The 20,273-nt window shown below is 62.8% G+C and overlaps 1 protein-coding gene across 1 annotated transcript in view; it reads left to right on the top strand.

Annotated features, from left to right (window-relative positions):
- The first annotated feature begins 491 nt into the window (after positions 1-491).
- Positions 492-20,273, top strand: part of Slit3 (slit guidance ligand 3) — a 218,741-nt gene continuing 198,959 nt past the window's right edge. The window contains 3 exon segments of the mRNA XM_048334159.1: positions 492-622; positions 1,056-1,127; positions 4,065-4,136. Coding sequence (XP_048190116.1) covers positions 492-622; positions 1,056-1,127; positions 4,065-4,136 — 275 coding nt within the window.

The following is a 20,273-nucleotide window of genomic DNA, read 5'->3' as shown; positions in this document are numbered from 1 at the left end:
CCCATGGGCTTTGTTCTCGTCCCCCACAGACGCCCCTTCTTTCTTTCTGCTGCTTTCCAGCGAGCTTCGGCAGCCAGTGAGGGCACAACGTCGCAAGGGAGCTGGGAGGCAGCGCGGGCGGGAGCAGGTAGTGAGAACTTGGAGACCGGCTGGGGACTGGGCCTCTCCGGCGGTCGTGTCAGAACCACAGCCGCTCTGCCAGCCACAGCCACCTTGGGTGGACGTCCTGGGGCCGGGGCTCTGCCCCAGGAGTTCCTCCTGTGCCCTGCCCCTCCTGGAGTGCTGGAAAAGGGGGGGGGGGGCTCAAACAATAAACACCCCACTGAGCCGTGATCTTGGGTTGCAAATGGCCGCAGCAGATCCCCAGCGCTCCAGAGCCGCCGTCTCCAGGGGCACTGCAGCTCCCTTGGTTGGTAGTGATGGGAAGTGCGGCCCCAGCGGGTTTAAATGAGATACGAAGGAGGCGGCAGGATGGGTTGGCGCATCGAAGGATGGAGGTGTCTGGCTCCCGGCGTGCGCAGACGCGGACGCAGGACGGCGCGTGGACGGCCGGTTCTGGGCCTCGGTCTCGGGGGAGACGAGATGGGTTCCGACGGCTGTCCGCAGCTCGCAGCTCCAGTGGGTAGAGAGGGGGTGTTTGTGCAAGTCGCGCGTGCATCCCCGAGACCCGTGTGGCAGAGGGGGCTGGAGGGGCCTGTGGGTCCGGCCCGATCCCGGCTCATCGCTGGAGTTCTGGAAACGGGGGTTCCGTCTGGGATCTGGGATCTGGGAACTGGAGGACGGGCGGGGGGGGGGGGGGGTGCCAGACAAGGTTGTTGTTCGAAGAAGGGGCCAGGGAGCGAGGCAGCTACACCCACCGGAGCTCTGCTGTGGGCACCAGGGAGGGCTTGTTCCTCACCGGGGCCGCAGCCGGGCAGGGCGCCCCGAGGGCCCATCCGTCACCGGAATCGCCTCCCGCTCGACACGGCAGTGCCCCTCCCGTCTACACGGGACCGGGGCAGACCGGCTGTGAGGGCAACTACCGGCGTCTGACGCGACTCTGCTTCCCGTTGCAGGGACCTGGACAGGAACAACATCACCAGGATCACCAAGACAGACTTCGCCGGGCTCAAGAACCTCCGAGTCCTGTGAGTAGAGCGCGCTCCGTGGCCGTCAGCTCAGGGCCTGGGGGGCCTCAGCGCTGCGGCGTCACGGTCCCTGCCCCGGAGGCCGCACTCCCGGCCCGCCGGCCCCGCGATCCCGCACACACCTGCACACGGGGGGGGGGGGGCGTGCTGCGGCCCTGCATGACACACACACACACACACACACACACCTGCACACGGGGGGGGGCGTGCTGCGGCCCTGCGTGACACACACACACACCTGCACACGGGGGCGTGCTGCGGCCCTGCGTGACACACACACACACCTGCACACAGGCGTGCTGCGGCCCTGCGTGACACGCACACACACACACACCTGCACACGGGGGCGTGCTGCGGCCCTGCGTGACACACACACACACACACACCTGCACACGGGGGCGTGCTGCGGCCCTGCGTGACACACACACACACACACACCTGCACACGGGGGCGTGCTGCGGCCCTGCGTGACACACACACACACACACACCTGCACACGGGGGGGGCGTGCTGCGGCCCTGCGTGACACACACACACACACACACCTGCACACGGGGGGGGCGTGCTGCGGCCCTGCGTGACACACACACACACACACACCTGCACACGGGGGCGTGCTGCGGCCCTGCGTGACACACACACACACACCTGCACACGGGGGGGCGTGCTGCGGCCCTGCGTGACACACACACACACACACACCTGCACATGGGGGGGGCGTGCTGCGGCCCTGCGTGACACACACAACTGCACACAGTGTTGCAGTCCGCAGCCCTGCGCTCTGTACATGCACAACTGCACACAGTGTTGCAGTCCGCAGCCCTGCGTTCCACACACAACTGCACACAGTGTTGCAGTCCGCAGCCCTGCGTTCCACACACACATGTGCACACAGTGTTGCAGTCCGCAGCCCTGCGTTCCACACACACATGTGCACACAGTGTTGCAGTCCGCAGCCCTGCGTTCCACACACACATGTGCACACAGGTGGCATCGTGCAGCCCTGCGTTCCACACACACATGTGCACACAGGTGGCATCGTGCAGCCCTGTGCTCCACACACAACTGGACACTCACGGCTGGGCACAGGTGTCCCCCTCTGCGATCACGTTGGTTGGCCCAGAAGATGGATGGGAGGGCTCAGTTCTGGTGACAGGCAAACCAGAAGGTGATAAATGAATAAATCACCATGCCGGCTTCTGGGACGGCAGCCGTGTCAGGTTGAGCAGCCGTGCCTGCCTGCCTTCCGCGGAGCCGACGATCCCTCGTGCAGCTTGGGCGCCAGAAGAGCCATCGGAGCCAATGCGATGGATCCGCGGCTCCCTGGAGGGAGGGGGGCGGACGGGCCGTGGCTCTTGCTGTGTAGACGGGTCGCGAGGTTGGAGGTGGGGATGGATGGGGGAGGGACGCGGGATGCACGCCAGCGTCTGTCAGTGGGGGGAGGGGGGCCTTCTCCGAGACGCGCCCACTGGAAGCGAGGGTCGACGCTCAGAGGTGCCGGAGGGAGGAGAAACGCGGTCGGGGGGGTGGGTGGAGACGCGGGCAGGTCGGGCCCCGGCCCCGCTCTGATCCCTGTGGGGGACCCTTGGCTGGCTGCCCCCCGAGGCGCGGTTACCAACGCTCCGTTCTCTGACTGCGTCCGAGGTCCCTGTTGCGTTTCCCTCCTGTGGTATCTGAGAGACCAGAAGCTGGTCCAGCGGCCCTGCCCGCCCCGTCTCCACTTCGCGATTGAGCAAGTTTAACACCATTTGCAGAGGGTCGGCGTAGCATCCTCTGGAGGGTCTAGAACATTCCTTGGGTTGCAGTTTACCTCTTCAGTCAATTGCTACGGCTTCTTTTTCTTTTTTTAATGATTATTCTGATATACAATGCCAGAAAAGCTCTTACCCCTGCCTTTATTAGTCCTATGAACAAATGCTCTGGGGCTTGTTATCTTCGTCATCAGCCCGTTGGAGCAGCCCTTTGTTCCCCGGGATGGATCTGCTGGCTGGACGAGAGCGCGAAGACGCTTTCTAAAACCAGTAGAACAGCCAGCCCTGCCACGGCGTCCCCCCTCCCGCTCTCCTCGGCGGAGGAGACCCGGACCGCGCTGTCTATCATTATTATTATTATCATGCTTCCACGGTGGGCCCGTCTCCCCGCAGGGCGGCTCTCCTCAGCACCGGAGTGAGGAGGAGACGGTGCGAGAGGACTCTTCCCTTCCTTAGTCATCCGTTTAAGGCCTCTGCTGTGTCGGCCACACAGGGGACAGATTTACCCCAGATGGGGTAATAAGAGAGTTAAACTCCGCCTGGGACATCCTCCTGAGGGGCCGTTTCCGATTCTGGTCCAGTGTTAAAACCAAACAAATGCCAGAATGCCGCGAGCGAGCCCGGGCCGCGTCCCCCTAAGTGGGAACAGACCCGGGCCGCGGGCAGCCCTTCCGCACCCCTCTGCCATGTGGTGGGTCGTCAGCCGGGGCGGGGGGGGGGGGGGTGGCGCCCGATGGCTGGCATCTGAGAAGGCTGGACGCAAGTCTCAGGCCTCGTTCCTGCGGGATCGTTGCCTCCATCAAATGGTGATGATTCGCAGGGCCTCTGTGGGCTGATGGGGGGCTGGGCTTCCACGGGCCCAGACGCCTGTCCCGGAGCAGCGAGTTGACGCCTTTACCTGAGAGTGACCCCCAAGGGCTGACTCCAGCAGGAGGCAGAGGCCCCCCAGGGGGAGGGCAGGGGCTGGGGGGGCGAGGCCGTCCCTCTCCCCCTCCTCTCTCTGGGCGTGGGGAGGGGGCCCTTTGCTGGGAAGGTGGGGGGCAAAGCCGTGCCGGGTACCAGCGTGCGGGCAGGGAAGCCCTGGGATCGAGCCCCCCACCCCACCACCCGCATCCCCCACGGAGGGGCCCAGCGGGGCCCGGGGCGGCCGCACCCCCTCTTGACCCCGTGTGTCTCCCGGTTGCAGGCATCTGGAGGAGAACCAGGTCAGCGTCATCGAGAGAGGCGCCTTCCAGGACCTGAAGCAGCTGGAGCGACTGTGAGTGAACCGGCCAGCCCCATGGCTCACGGGGCCTGGTGGGGGGGGGTGGGGAGAGGGGGGCAGGGAGAGGGGGGCGGGGAGGGATGTCCTGTGTGTTCATTTCACTAGGCTTCCTTTTCTGTACATTGGACTTGTGATGTTGTTAAAAGCAAGCGGGTGGTGTCTAATGGGGTGCGCACCGTGTGCTCTGGGGGCCCCCCGGAATGTGTTCTAGGGATGCCAGGCCCGGTGTCTAATGGGGCGCGCGCCGTGGGCTCTGGGGGCCCCCCGGAATGTGTTCTAGGGATGCCAGGCCCGGTGTCTAATGGGGCGCGTGCCGTGTGCTCTGGGGGCCCCCCGGAATGTGTTCTAGGGATGCCAGGCCCGGTGTCTAATGGGGTGCGCACCGTGTGCTCTGGGGGCCCCCCGGAATGTGTTCTAGGGATGCCAGGCCCGGTGTCTAATGGGGTGCGCGCCGTGGGCTCTGGGGGGCCCCCCAGAATGTGTTCTAGGGATGCCAGGCCCGGTGTCTAATGGGGCGCGTGCCGTGTGCTCTGGGGGCCCCCCGGAATGTGTTCTAGGGATGCCAGGCCCGGTGTCTAATGGGGTGCGCGCCGTGGGCTCTGGGGGGCCCCCCGGAATGTGTTCTAGGGCTGCCAGGCCCGGTGTCTAATGGGGTGCACGCCGTGGGCTCTGGGGGCCCCCCGGAATGTGTTCTAGGGATGCCAGGCCCGGTGTCTAATGGGGCACGCACCGTGGGCTCTGGGGGCCCCCCGGAATGTGTTCTAGGGATGCCAGGCCCGGTGTCTAATGGGGCGCACGCCGTGGGCTCTGGGGGGCCCCCCGGAATGTGTTCTAGGGATGCCAGGCCCACTTCCAGCTCCTTGTTGATTTTTAACGTGCTGGGGTCCGCACCGGGGCTCGTTCCTCTCCTTCCCTGGACGGGCTCTCCCCGTCTCCGCCGTGGGGAGGGGGGTCTGCGTTCCTCCAGGCCCCCATCCTGCTCCCAGGAAGAGCCTGCCTCCCCCAGCCCTCGGCAGCGCCATCCTCGGGGGGCTGCTCCCCCCAGCGGGGCCCGTGGTCCTGAGGAGGAGGAGGAGGAGGAGGAGGGAGAGCGGGGAGGAGGGGGAGGAGGGGGAGGGAGGAGGAGGAGGGGGAGGGGGAGGGGTGGGGGAGCGAGTGGGTGCCGCCTTCCTCTCCACATGCCCGGTTTTCCTGAGCGCCACAGCCTGTCTCTGAAGCCCACACATTTCCACGAGAGAACACACTGCCAGTGGTTTAAAAATAGGCCCCCGTTCTGCCTCCCCGGGAGGGCGGGCGGGGGGGGGGGCGCGGCGCGGCGGGGCGGGAGGACGCCGAGCCCCTTCCCCTCGGTCGCTCTGGCCGCGGGCGCGCTCCCACGGTGGCGAGGGCCGCTTCCCCTTTCCTCGCGTCACCCCCTCCGGCAGCAACTCGCACCCGCGTGGCTGCCTTCCGCCCTCCGAGGGGGGTTGGCCCCCGAGCGCGTGCGTGGTCGTGCCGGTGGGCGGCTCTGCTCCGCGCGTGCGTGTGTGCGCGTGCGCGTGTGTGCACGTGTGTGGGCGTGCACGCCGGCCCCTGTCCTGCTGCTGCAGCCCCCAGCCCCTGGGGCAGGGGCGGCCACGCTTCCCGGTCCCCCACCCCCGGGAAGGACGCGGCGCTGCGTCCCTGTCCCGTGGCCAGCGCGTGCGTTCAGAGGCAGGCTCGGGCGCCGCTGAGTGACACCGTCCGTCTCTGACCCCTGACCTCGGTGCGCAAGGCCTCCTGGGAGCGGGAAGGGACCTCGCCCCGCACCTCGCCTGGCCCTGCGGCGTGGCCCGTCTCCTGGGGCGCGTGGTTTTCCCTCTGGGTCGCCGGCTGGGAAGCAGGAGATCGGCTTCTCAGAAGGGAAGACAATGAGGAAGGTAATGGCGTCTTTGGCCGGGCTTTGATTTATTTTACGTTTCCTGAGACCTCCTTCTCCCTCTTTATCTGGGAGCCGAGGAAAGAGAAAACAAGTGTTGTGGCGCCCGTTTTCCTGGGAGAAATGCCTCCCAGGTCTGTGTGCACAGAGGCGGGCGGGGGGCAGACTTCTGCGGGCTTCTCCCCCCCCACCCCGACTTGCTGGTCGTGAGGTGTGCAAAGGAGCGGGGTAGAGCGCTTGGGACACCCCGGGAGCGGTGCTGGTGGTTTGCACGGGTCCGCTCTCTGGCCCTTGTGCAGCTCCCGTGTGCTGTCCGGCCCCGGCGGAGGTGGAGAGGGCGGGGCCCGGGAGGGGGCAGGACGGACGCCAGGTGATTGTCGAGGGGGAGGGGGAGGCTCGGAGCCCGCGCCGTGCGGCGGACACGCTCTCCCGCACCCCTGGAATCCTGGGGGAGCGGGCACCGCGTCACGGAGAGGCTCGGGCCTCTGGCTCGGTTCGCCAGGCCGCAGGGCCTCGTGTAAGAAGGCTTCGCTCTCTTGCTCGCAGCCGGCCCTCTACCGCCGGAGCCGGGCCTTTCCCTCCAACGTATTTGCTAAGAACAGGAACTTGAGGATGGATTGAGAGCACTCTGGGGCTCCCAGCCCCCTCACCCCTCTGTCTGTATGGTTGGGAATAGATTCGTCTCTACTGATCACATTCTGTAAAATGGCCTAAAAGAACTCGGAAGATAAACACATCCTTTTCCTTTCCTTCTCCTTGCAGCGACAGGGAAAATTTTGTGACTTTAGAAATAAGCCACCGAGATGACGACGGAAGGTTACGTGAAGTTGTTTTTATTAGAGAAATTAAAAAAGGATATAAAAGCCCATATTCTCCCTAGAAACAAAGTATGCAAAAATAGACACCCACAGAGAGATGAGCGCTAGAACAGACAAGCTATTCGAGGTGAGCTCTAAGACTTCAGATCTTGTGTGTGTGATCAAACAACCACATAAATCAGAATGGTTAGAATCTTAAAAGATGGATGACCAGAGGAAAGTAGAGCTTGAAAGATGGGGTGAAGACTCTAGGGAAGTTAGAAATAAAGAAGTTATTTCAGAAGAAATACTGTCGGTGCGATACGGAAGAACAGTTGTGTACAGGCATTACATATCCAGCCTGAAGACGTATTGTAATTCTTCAGGAATGGAGGATAACCTGGACGGCGGAGCCAGTGCACACACACGTGTCAGAGGTGTGTCACCGCCCCGTGAACACAATACACTGATTTTTGATGAAGGCACAAATACAGTTCCGTGGAGGGGGAAGAACTCATCTTTTCAGCGGCACTGTGACAACTAAGCTCCCTTTGCTGAGAAACGAAGCGCGCGCGCACAAGCCCTGCACCCTAGACAAGACTCAGTCGCACGGCCGTGAGCCTGTGTGTGCGGAGCAGAACTCTCACGCAGCGCGGGGAAGACGAGCCGGGACGTTCTGGACCTGGTGTCTGACGCCACTCTACAAGCTCCACCCCCGGGAGCACAGAAAGGACGAGCTGGGCCGGGTTAACCTTCCAGACCTCCGAGGGCGGCCCGCACCGTGCGCAGAGGGGAACGCTCCCGAGGAAGGGCGGGGAAGCTGCCCTGGGGCCTCCGCTCCGGCCGCACCCCAGTGCTGGAACATTCTCAGGCGCTGGCCGGCGGGGCGAGGCCAGAGGAAGGTCCGTGGGTCGCCGCGGGCCCTCGTGGGCCGCGGGGGCTCCCGTGAGCGGCGTGTGTGGGAGGTCTTCAAGGAATGACGTGATTCAAACAGAGACTCGGAGACAACACGGCGCACCGAGTTTGCAGTTCTTCGCTGGAGCCTCGTCTGAGGAAAGCGATGGAGGGAGAAAACGCTGGGGAGGAACGGAGACATGGGTACGGGGACGCCGGGCCTGCGTAGTTCCGTCAAGGGCATGGACACCATCACAGATTTTAAAGATGTGTCCTGCATTTTTCTTGTTCCAAAAAAAGTTACTCTGTCCATTTTATAAGAGGGCAAAGGTCTGGAACTCAGACAGCAAAAGTAACTTGCCATGGTGGGATTCGAATCCAGGTCCGCTCTGAATCCAGCTAGATGAAGGACCCACAGCCCTCGGGCACGGGAAGAAGACAGAGATGCCGAATGGCCCGCTTGCTCCTGGGGGGGGGGGGGGGACGGGCTCGGGAAACCTGACGGCCGGGGGCGGGCTTTGGAAACGTGAGCTCCCCCGGAGTGCGCGGTTCCTCCAGAGAGCACCCTGCCCCGGAGCGCACGCTTCTTCGTCCAGGAGCCGAGACACAAACGGCGAGGTTATTTATGGACGCTCCCGTGTGCGGCACGGCTCTGCTTTCAAAGGGCCACGGGCATTCCGTTCCTCCGCGACGGGGTCCCCGCATCTCACCTGCTCCCGAGCGAGCCACGGGGCTCCCGTCCAGGGCGCTGGCCCCCAGCCCCCCACCCCCCGACGCCCCGTGAATGTGCCCTTTCTTCCTTTCGCTCCTATCGACTTCAAAAGCCTGGCCGCTGCTGTTCCCTCAGAACCAGGGACAGGCTCTCCTTTGTCAGGTTTGTCGCCTGCGGTAGCTGCGCTCCAATGACTGGGAGTCCGTGAAAAACAGCCCAGTCTGGCGGTGGGTGTGAGCTGCCCACGGCTCGCTTCTGACAGATGCTTCGCCATGGCTTCATTATCCCTGGTTTCTCTTTTTTAAATTCTGTTTTTTCTGGAATAGCTTTTCTGTTGGTACCTTAACAATGCTATCATTGGGGCCCAGGGGAGCCAGGAGCTGGGGACAGGGACACACGTGTGGGGTGTGGAATGGCGCCCCGGTTGGGGGCTGCTGTGGAGTCCGGGCTGTAGGGATCTGGGGTTCTCACGCGTGCAGGATGCTTCCGGAAAGAGACGGGAACCACTGCAGCAAAGCGAACGCACTAGCCGGGTGTACGCGACAGCTCCACAAGTACCGTGATCGCACCGGGGCGGGCGGGCGGGCGGGCGGGCGGGCGGGCACAGGAGCCAGCCTCCGGGCCGGCCTGCGGCCCCAGCAAGTGCCAAGGGGCCCTTCCCGCAGCCGCAGGTGGGGCTGAAAGGGGGACAGGTGGGAAGCAGAGAGGGATGGTGTGTTCCGGGGGAAAACTCCACACCGGCCAACCTGAGGACGCACCTCGCCTCCGCCCACCCTCACCCAGGCCCTAGTCTTACAGGCGCTTCCAGCCCCGGAACCCAGTCCTCAAGGCTGAGTGGAAGCGCGCACCACGACCATCACACATCTGAGGGCCCGGGGGAAGGTCAGGAGACGGCGAGCTCAGGGCCTGGGGTTGGCTAGACGGGGGGTCTCGTCGTTTCGGCCTTGGAGCCCCACCCCAGCCCTTTCTTGCCTCACTTACGTTGCGGTCAGGATCTGGCTTTGTGTCCGGGGCCCGTCCCCGGCCCAGCTCCTCTTTCCTAGACCTCCAGCACAGCTAGGGTTACAGCTGTGCCCGCCCGCCCGCCACGTGCGGCCTGTTTGTTGAGATCGATTCTTGGGAGCGTGCTGCCCATGCTGTCTGTGATCCTTGATCTTCCCCATCACAACTGGCTGGAGCCACGGCACGACAGGCGTGGCCCACCACGGCTCAGCCTACTCTTAAAAAACAAACCCACCCTCATTGTTGCTAGAACTTGAAAGACAATATAGTTGAGTAATCAGTCAGGGTACGAGGAGAGCGGTTCAAAGGCCAGGTGTGCGTCAGCCGAGGTTCGAATCCGGAGCGCTCTGCTCTCTGTCTCTCTGCCCTCTCTTCAGGGATGTGGAGTTTTGCATCAAAACGGGAATTGACCTTTAACGGGAAGGCGGGGAGTGCGCGGCGGCTGAGAGCTGGGTTTTAAATGTTTGATTAAGTTATTAGAGTGTTTTGCTTCGGCATAATGAGCTATCAGGGTGTGATTGCCGGCCAGTGCAGCTCCTGGGGAAGGATAAATTGTTCTGAGCAGAGCTTCATTCTCTGAGAACGGCAGGGCTCTAAATAAATCACATCCTGTGAACGAGCATTTCTGCAGTTGAGGTTCTGACGAGTCAAGTTCCCTGGGAGCGAAGAGGTTGTTCCGGGAGGCTTTGACAGCCGCCTCATTGGTAAAAATTTACGTTTCCAATATTCTGCTTTGTTGTTTGGGTCCCGGAGGGCTTGGGACCAGCACATGTGCAGGGGGCGTTGTCGAGCGATTTATCCTGCAATTGTCCGTGCGGCTAGGGGATCTGTGTGTTCAGCAGATGGATTCCAACCAGCTCTGGGGGCTCTGGGCGGGGGGGGGGGTGGTGGTGCACGAGATCGATCCCACTTTCCTCTCTGTCTCTCTGAATCTGTCTGTGTTTCTGACTGACTCAAAAAATACTAGCAACTTCATCAAACATTTAGAATTCAGCACTCTCTTTCTCAGAGGAGGTTAAAAAAAAAAACCCGCAGAGTCTCTCTCCTGCTAAGTATGTCCTTACCTACCGTTGAACCCAGCCCAGCCCAACCCAGCTCCAAACTAGCCCCAACCAGCCCAGCCCCGACCCAGCCCCAACGCAGCCCCAACCCAGCACAACACAGACCCGACCCAACCCCAACCCAGCCCAGCCCAGCCCAGACCCAATCCAGCCCAACCTCAGCCCAACCCCAGCCCCAACCCAGCCCAGCCCCGACCCAGCCCAGCCCAGCCCAGCCCAGACCCAATCCAGCCCAACCTCAGCCCAACCCCAGCCCCAACCCAGCCCAGCCCAGCCCAGACCCAATCCAGCCCAACCTCAGCCCAACCCCAGCCCCAACCCAGCCCAGCCCCGACCCCGCCCAGCCCAGCCCAGCCCAGCCCGGACCCAATCCAGCCCAACCTCAGCCCAACCCCAGACCCAACCCAGCCCAGCCCCGACCCAGCCCAGCCCAGCCCCAACCCAGCACAACGCAGACCCAACCCAACCCCAACCCAGCCCAGCCCAGCCCAGACCCAATCCAGCCCAACCTCAGCCCAACCCCAGCCCCAACCCAGCCCAGCCCCAACCCAGCCCAGCCCCGACCCAGCCCCAACCCAGCCCCAACCCAGCCCCAACCCAGCCCCAGCCCAGCCCCAACCCCAACCCAGCCCAGCCCAGCCCCAACCCCAACCCAGCCCAGCCCAGCCCAACCCCAGCCCCAGCCCAGCCCCAACCCAGTCCAGCCCCAGTCCAGCCTAGCCCAAGCCCAGCCCAGCCCCAACCCGGCCCAGCCCCAGCCCAGCCTAGCCCCAGCCCAAGCCCAGCTTAGCCCAGCCCCAGCCCAGCCCAACCCCAGCCCCAGCCCAACCCCAGCCCCAGCCCAGCCTAGCCCAGCCCAGCCTAGCCCAGCCCAGGCTAGCCCAGCCCAGGCCTGCCCCAGAGCAGCCCATACTTACAGGTTTCCGTCTGCAGTGCTGGTTCTCTGTCACCCAGCACTCCTCCTCCTTGCAGCTCCTGCCAGTGTGATTTTAGGGAATCATTCTTAAATGGTAAAGGTTCTCTCTAGGGAAGATCTTTCTGGCTCTCGGCTTCAGACTCTCTCCCCAAGATTCTTCTAGCAATTTCCTCTCAGTCCCATAATCTCTCTCTGGCAGGGCCAGGTTTGTCTCCCAGGAGGTACTAAATAAATGAAACGTAATTAAATTTATGTGATTTATTTGAGATGTGTGCACACTGGGAACTTTATACTACCCAGTGCACAAACACCCCATTTATAATTGATTAAGTGGGGCGGCCGTGGTCACTGGGGAGAGCTTGTGCGTTCCGGCCTCCGGGAGGACACTGGGCTTCCGTTCCAAGGCCAGGCTGGCCATGGTGTCCCGGGAGACAGGTGGCTTCTGCTGCCACGGCTAGGACGCCGGGTCCTGCCGGAGGGGGCCTGGTGGTGGGGAAGGCGGGCAGAGAGCTCAGGTGCCCTCCTCCTCCGTGGCCGCCTGCCCAGCCTCGCCTGAGGCCCTGGCCCTGAGCCCACAGGCGCGGCCACAGTCTCCTAGCCCAGGGTGGCCCAATTCGGTAGATGAAGCCCCTTCCGGAGATGCGAGCAAGCGTAGACCCGGGAGACAGCAGGCGGGTCCGTTCGCCCTGGCTCAGGAGTGATGGGGCCCCGCCCCACCTGGGCCGGGCCCATCCAGGGCTTTTGGTCCCGGTCCCGGGGACTCATGCCTCGGGGGTCAGCCTCCCTCTGTGCACAGTGACTCCATGGGTGCCTCCTGAGGCCAGAGAGGAAGAGGGGCCCCAGAGGCTGAGGAACCTCGCCTCCAGAGTAAGGTCTTGGGGTCCTCCTAACCCCTGCGCCTTCTTAAGACGCAGCCGTGGGTGGTGGACGAGGCGGGCTCCAAGGGTGGGACCCCCATCCCAGCCCTCTCCCCGCTCCCCTCCGCGTCCTGCGCTCCGCCTCAGCCCGTCGTGGAAACCGTCTCTGAGCGAGTCGGCCCTCGGGGTGGGGGAAGGCAAGCTCTTGGCTGGTTTTGTTTTTCTTGGCTGATTTATTTGACAGGGACCCCTTCCGTACATGGTTTCTGGAATTTCAGAGTGCCTTATATCTGCAAAGGTCTCTCTTCAGGGCTCCAGGAGAAAGGAAGGTCGGGTTTCCCATGTGGTCCTGGAGGTGAAGCTCGGACCCCCGAGCCCTGCCTTTCCCGGCTGTCTTCCACCAGGGGTATAGAGCCAGAATCCCACCGGTACGAGGAGCTCTGTCCATCGTGCACGTACCCCCGTACCGCTGTCTGTCTTCTTTGCAGGATGGGGCGGGGCCCCTCCCCATCCAGCGAGAGCCTGAGTAGCACGCCCCTCTCAGGGCGCTCTGGTGGGCCATCACCGGCCAGCGGCCGCTGCGGGCCGAACCACTGCTGGTCCTCCACACCTGGAGACCCTGCAGGCCCCGGGCCGGGCCTGGCGCAGAGATCCTGGGTGCTGTTCCCGGGCGGCTCTCAGCCCTGGTGGGAAGCCCTGGCTAGGAGCCAGGCACGGCACGTGACTTGTCAGACGCCAGTCCCCCAGGCACCTCGTTTCCCTGAGAACTGGCTGCGGTTCCAGCTATGGGAAACGCACAGGCACAGAGTCCCCAGGCTGAATTTACGCTCGCCTGGAATAGCCCACACTACAGGATTTATTAGGCCACCTTTGAGTGGCGCCGTGGAATTTTCCATGGGCATGGAGTTTGTCCAGTGAGAGAGGCCTCCCCCGAGGCTGTCCGTCCCCTCACTGAGAGGATGTCCCTGCCTTGGCGGTCTTGGCAATCCAGACCGTGACTAAGGGTGGGCAGTTTGCATCTCACCCTGGCTCTGGGGTGCCGATGGACTCCATGCGGACAGAGGTGGACATCCTGGTCTGCCTGCAGAGTCAGGCTCCCGACAGTGCTCCCTGAGAATCACAGGACAGCAGAGTCAGCTCCCGACAGTGCTCCCTGAGAATCACAGAACCGCAGAGTCAGCTCCCGACAGTGCTCCCTGAGAATCACAGAACCGCAGCGTTAGCTCCCGACAGTCCTCCCTGAGAATCACAGAACAGAGTCAGCTCCCGACAGTGCTCCCTGAGAATCACAGAACAGAGTCAGCTCCCAACAGTCCCCCCTGAGAACCACAGAACAGAGTCAGCTCCCGACAGTGCTCCCTGAGAATCACAGAACCGCAGAGTCAGCTCCCGACAGTCCTCCCTGAGAATCACAGAACAGAGTCAGCTCCCGACAGTGCTCCCTGAGAATCACAGAACAGAGTCAGCTCCCGACAGTGCTCCCTGAGAATCACAGGACAGCAGAGTCAGCTCCCGACAGTGCTCCCTGAGAATCACAGAACAGAGTCAGCTCCCGACAGTGCTCCCTGAGAATCACAGGACCGCAGAGTCAGCTCCCGACAGTGCTCCCCGAGAATCACAGAACAGCAGAGTCAGCTCCCGACAGTGCTCCCTGAGAATCACAGAACCGCAGAGTCAGCTCCCGACAGTGCTCCCTGAGAATCACAGAACAGCAGAGTCAGCTCCCGACAGTGCTCCCTGAGAATCACAGAACAGAGTCAGCTCCCGACAGTGCTCCCTGAGAATCACAGAACCGCAGAGTCAGCTCCCGACAGTGCTCCCTGAGAATCACAGAACAGAGTCAGCTCCCGACAGTGCTCCCTGAGAATCACAGAACAGCAGAGTCAGCTCCCGACAGTCCTCCCTGAGAATCACAGAACAGAGTCAGCTCCCGACAGTGCTCCCTGAGAATCACAGAACAGCAGAGTCAGCTCCCGACAGTGCTCCCTGAGAATCACAGAACAGCAGAGTCAGCTCCCGACAGTGCTCCCTGAGAATCACAGAACCGCAGAGTCAGCTCCCAACAGTGCTCCCTGAGAATCACAGAACCGCAGCGTTAGCTCCCGACAGTCCTCCCTGAGAATCACAGAACAGAGTCAGCTCCCGACAGTGCTCCCTGAGAATCACAGAACAGAGTCAGCTCCCAACAGTCCCCCCTGAGAACCACAGAACAGAGTCAGCTCCCGACAGTGCTCCCTGAGAATCACAGAACCGCAGAGTCAGCTCCCGACAGTCCTCCCTGAGAATCACAGAACAGAGTCAGCTCCCGACAGTGCTCCCTGAGAATCACAGAACAGAGTCAGCTCCCGACAGTGCTCCCTGAGAATCACAGGACAGCAGAGTCAGCTCCCGACAGTGCTCCCTGAGAATCACAGAACAGAGTCAGCTCCCGACAGTGCTCCCTGAGAATCACAGGACCGCAGAGTCAGCTCCCGACAGTGCTCCCCGAGAATCACAGAACAGCAGTCAGCTCCCGACAGTGCTCCCTGAGAATCACAGAACCGCAGAGTCAGCTCCCGACAGTGCTCCCTGAGAATCACAGAACAGCAGAGTCAGCTCCCGACAGTGCTCCCTGAGAATCACAGAACAGAGTCAGCTCCCGACAGTGCTCCCTGAGAATCACAGAACCGCAGAGTCAGCTCCCGACAGTGCTCCCTGAGAATCACAGAACAGAGTCAGCTCCCGACAGTGCTCCCTGAGAATCACAGAACAGCAGAGTCAGCTCCCGACAGTCCTCCCTGAGAATCACAGAACAGAGTCAGCTCCCGACAGTGCTCCCTGAGAATCACAGAACAGCAGAGTCAGCTCCCGACAGTGCTCCCTGAGAATCACAGAACAGCAGAGTCAGCTCCCGACAGTGCTCCCTGAGAATCACAGAACCGCAGAGTCAGCTCCCAACAGTGCTCCCTGAGAATCACAGAACAGTCAGCTCCCGACAGTGCTCCCTGAGAATCACAGAACAGAGTCAGCTCCCGACAGTCCTCCCTGAGAATCACAGAAGAGCAGAGTCAGCTCCCGACAGTGCTCCCTGAGAATCACAGAACAGAGTCAGCTCCCGACAGTGCTCCCTGAGAACCACAGGACAGCAGAGTCAGCTCTCGACAGTGCTCCCTGAGAATCACAGAACAGAGTCAGCTCCCGACAGTCCTCCCTGAGAATCACAGAACCGCAGAGTCAGCTCCCGACAGTGCTCCCTGAGAATCACAGAACCGCAGAGTCAGCTCCCGACAGTCCTCCCTGAGAATCACAGAACCGCAGAGTCAGCTCCCGACAGTGCTCCCTGAGAATCACAGAACCGCAGAGTCAGCTCCCGACAGTGCTCCCTGAGACTCACAGGACAGCAGAGTCAGCTCCCGACAGTGCTCCCTGAGAATCACAGAACAGAGTCAGCTCCTGACAGTGCTCCCTGAGAATCACAGAACAGAGTCAGCTCCCGACAGTGCTCCCTGAGAATCACAGAAGAGCAGAGTCAGCTCCCGACAGTGCTCCCTGAGAATCACAGAACAGAGTCAGCTCCCGACAATGCTCCCTGAGAATCACAGAAGAGCAGAGTCAGCTCCCAACAGTGCTCCCTGAGAATCACAGAACAGAGTCAGCTCCCGACAGTGCTCCCTGAGAATCACAGAACCGCAGAGTCAGCTCCCGACAGTGCTCCCTGAGAATCACAGAACAGAGTCAGCTCCCGACAGTGCTCCCTGAGAATCACAGAACAGCAGAGTCAGCTCCCGACAGTCCTCCCTGAGAATCACAGAACAGAGTCAGCTCCCGACAGTGCTCCCTGAGAATCACAGAACCGCAGAGTCAGCTCCCAACAGTGCTCCCTGAGAATCACAGAACAGAGTCAGCTCCCGACAGTGCTCCCTGAGAATCACAGGACAGCCGAGTCTTTGCTGATTTGTCCGCAAGCTCTGCTAAGCCTGGGTCCTGGCGTAACTGTTGCTTTACTTCACCCTTGTATTTGAATCAGGGAGCTTTTTCTGTTTTGTTTTTGTTTATTCAGTAGTTTCTGTTTCTGACCTAGGAACAAAGGAAATCATTAGATCCGAGAGTATCTTTTTTCTTTCATTACAAATCTGACAGGTAATTGTCGCCTCTAATTGTGACCGAGATCAAATCAATACTCTGCAAACGGGTATCGAGCAAGCCCCGTCGGCGGGGCTCCGTGCCGGGATGGTCACAAAGGAGAAGGACACACGGACGCGGCGAGCGGTGACGGCTCCAGCGCCGAGGTGTAACCGCAGGCACACTCTGGAGCCTCCCGAACCCCGAAGTCTTGTTTGTGATGTGTGTTGGGTGAATAACTTAGAGCCTGGCGGATATTTTTGCTTAGGGTGAGGGACAGCGGAGGTTGATGTAAAAATGAGAGACGCGCGTTAATGTGTAGAGAGGCGTCTGGGAAACCGCGGGGTGCTGGTGAACACCACCCAGTATCTGGTTCTCTATCAGATGCTCGGACTCTTCAGAGTCTCAGTCCCAGCACTCTGTAGTGGAGCGTGCGCGCACACAACCCCGCGTGACACAACTCGCTGGCAAGTGTGCACACACACAACCCCACGTGACACAACTCGTCGGCGAGCGTGCACACACGACCCCACGTGACACAACTGGCTGGCGAGCGTGCACACACAACCCCACGTGACACAACTCGTCGGCGAGCGTGCACACACAACCCCGCGTGACACAACTGGCTGGCGAGTGTGCACATACACAGCCCCACGTGACACAACTGGCTGGCGAGTGTGCGCATACACAGCCCCACGTGACACAACTCGCTGGCTCGTTACTCGAGGCAGAAGCTGAGGCTCTTGGAGGGTTTGACCCTGCCTGGTCGTTACCTTCCGTGGCTGCCACACATCCGAGCCCTAACGGACTCTCACGTGGGTTCCGTGGCCTCCGTGGCCCATGACGGTGGCGTTGCGATGTCACGCCGCCCGCCCGCCACCTGACCCTCTGGGTGCTGAGAAGTGGGGGAGAGGAGGGATATTTCCCCCGTGTGCTCCACGCACCCCGCTGCACGCCTGCGCCGTGGCACAGAGACGCGTGGGGACGGGGCGTGGCTGCGGCTCCCAGATGGAGCCGCGTCGGAGGGCGCGGGGCTGCCCCGAGCGGCGGTGCCTGGCCTGCGTCCTGCCGCCCGCCCGTCCTGACGTGGGAGCCGAGCGTCGCGGGTGGCGTCGGCAGGGACCGAGGTGTGGGCTCCCTGACCTGGCTCGGCGTGAAGTGGGCTTTTAGAGTCCCACTCGTGGCTGCGCTGGGCGGTGATGAGGCGTGGCCGTGGTTCCGTGGTCTGAGCACACAAGGAAGTCGAGAACCGGCGCACAGGGCCTCAGCTCCATGAGGATGAGTCCCGGGCAGGGCCAGGGTCCCCACAAACAAGATCACGGCCAACCCACGATGGGCGGAGAGGGTGGGTGGGAGCCAGGCACGGGCCACGGGCAGAGTGGGAGCACAGGGTGGGGGGGGAGGGGGGCGACGGGGGCGCGGCGGTGGCCCTGGGGGTGACGGCCTTGGCAGGGAGCGTTGGTCTGATGGGCCCGGAGAGAGTGGGTTTGAGACCGGAATGGGTTTTTCCCACCACGCACAGGCGTCCCGTGGCCTCTGCGGACACCTTGTGAAGCTGGAGGCAGCGGGGACGGCGTATCCCCGTGAGCCCGCGACGGGCTGGTGGCAGGCGCCCCACGGGCTCCTTACCCCTCAGATCCCGGGGCCCCTTCCCGTGTGTGTCGCCGTCCCCTCTCTTCTCTGTGCTTCCTGAAGTGATTCTTAGAGGAAGGCACGAGACAGTGATGAGAGATAGACAGACAGAGAACAAGATGCCGGGCGGAGCCTTCATCGTGCATACGTGCCCGACATGACATCGGCACTTAGTTTTGGGGGGGTGGAGAGATCCAGACAAGTCTCGTGGTTCAATCGACACACACATGCTCAGTGCTGGCGAGAGACTCATGACTGGCCTGAAGCGTGGAGAACTCCTGCTCCTGTGTGTGTGTGTGTGTGTGTGTGTGTCTAGGGTCCTTGGCTCCCTTGTACAGGCCACAGAGAATGAGAAGCCCGCACTTCCCGCTCAGGCAGGCCTCCTCCCTCCCCAAGGGGCTGCAAGCCCTGGTTGAGGCCTGCCGGCCTCTGGAGGACTCAGGAGTGGCGCAGGGGCCTTGTGCCGAGTGCAGAGAAGTCTAGGGAGCTGTCACAGTTAAATCGCCAGTGCTCTGAGTCCCAGATAAGAGCGGGCCCCCGCCGCCGCCCGTCCCAGGCCTGTGCCTGGTCAGATGGCCCTCAGGGAGGAGGGCCGGCGGCCAGGTGGTCCTTTTCTTCCCCTCTGGTTCTCAGCCAGAGTTACAGGGTTGCAGGTTGACCCTTCCCGTCTGCCTGTCCTGGGGGAGGGGGGCCGGGGCTGCAGCTCGGTGTGTTTGCTGATCTAATCAGGAGAGCCATTTGGGTCTGTTCCTCTATTTAGGCTGGCTCCGGGCCTAATCTCCTTGGAGAGGGGGAGCCAGATCTCCTGCAAGCACAAGTACTCCGCAGAGTGGGGCTCCCGGGCCGTGGTGGGTCCGGCAGGGCCCTGGAGAGGGGCTGGGCTGGGCAGAGCTGCCCCGGGTTCCGTGGCAGCTTCTCCTCCTCCGTGGGCACCGGTCAGCTGGCAGGTGCTCCACTGTCTGAGCCACGCCGCCAGCTCTTTTGGGCTATAGTCCTGTGTGTGCTGGGTCATCCTGGACCCCAGCCCCCCACATAGCCGGGGTGATGGCCCCCTGCCCCCACGCCCAGCTCCCAGCCCTCAGTTGATGCGGTGAGTCTTGGGTCCAGGTTAACTTGGAGGCCAGGGCCTGCTGTGCTCTGCATCTGTGTCGCTGAGGAGACAGGCGGGTGACAGGCGTGATCCCGTGCCCAGCTGCGCTCGTTTTAATGACAACCTCCTCCCCTCTCCCTCTCCTGTCCCTCCCTCTCCCCCCTGCATCCACATCGCCATGGTCCTTGAGTCGGGAACTGCCAGAGCAGAGTGCAGGCACTCGGTCTGTGGGGCTGGACGCCCTCGGGCCTTTGCATCTGCAGGGGTGCTTAGAGGTGGATCTGACAGAGGGGGGCCAGCCCCACGGAGCCCCTGAGACCCCACAGCCCCTCTGCCCCCCGAGGGACCGCACACCCCTCCGCCCGGTGTGCCCGCAGGCTTACAGGTGTTGCCGCCCCCCGGCCATGGGCTGAGTCACCGAAGGCCCCAGCAGCACGCGCTCATCAGCTCAGGGCTGGGTGGGGAGCAGGGCAGAGACGGAGGCTGCCCGGTGGGAGGTGGGAGTGGCACGAGGTGGGACAGCGCTCTGGGGGCGTGGCTTTGCCATGGGAATGGCAGGGGCGGGAGCTGAGCCCCGGGGGCGTGGCCTTGCTGTGGGCGTGGCACGCGGTGGGACTGAGCCCAAGGGGCGTGGCCTTGCCATGGGAGTGGCAGGGGGCGGGAACTGAGCCCGGGGACGTGGCTTTGCCATGGGAGTGGCAGGGGGCGGGAGCTGAGTCCCAGGGGCGTGGCCTTGCCGGTGGCACGCGGTGGGACTGAGCTCAAGGGGCGTGGCCTTGCCGTGGGAGTGGCAGGGGCGGGAGCTGAGCCCCAGGGGGCGTGGCCTTGCCATGGGCGTGGCAGGGGCGGGAGCTGAGCCCCGGGGGCGTGGCTTTGCCGTGGGAGTGGCACGCAGTGCGGTGGGACTGAGCCCCGGGGGCGTGGCCTTGCCGTGGGAGTGGCACACGGTGGGACTGGGCCGGGGGCGTGGCCTTGCCGGTGGCACGCAGTGGGACTGAGCTCAGGGGGCGTGGCCTTGCCGTGGGCGTGGCAGGGGCGGGAGCTGAGCCCCGGGGGCGTGGCCTTGCCGTGGGCGTGGCGGGGGCGGGAGCTGAGCCCCGGGGGCGTGGCCTTGCCGGTGGCTGGTCTCTCTGGGGAGGTTGGAGCCCCTTCAGTTCCGCAGGGAGGCCTGG

The sequence above is a fragment of the Perognathus longimembris genome, chromosome 25, assembly GCF_023159225.1.
Source record: "Perognathus longimembris pacificus isolate PPM17 chromosome 25, ASM2315922v1, whole genome shotgun sequence".
Classification (NCBI taxonomy): domain Eukaryota; kingdom Metazoa; phylum Chordata; class Mammalia; order Rodentia; family Heteromyidae; genus Perognathus; species Perognathus longimembris.
Note: the sequence above shows the minus strand (reverse complement) of the source record. Positions and strands in the feature narration are given on the sequence as shown.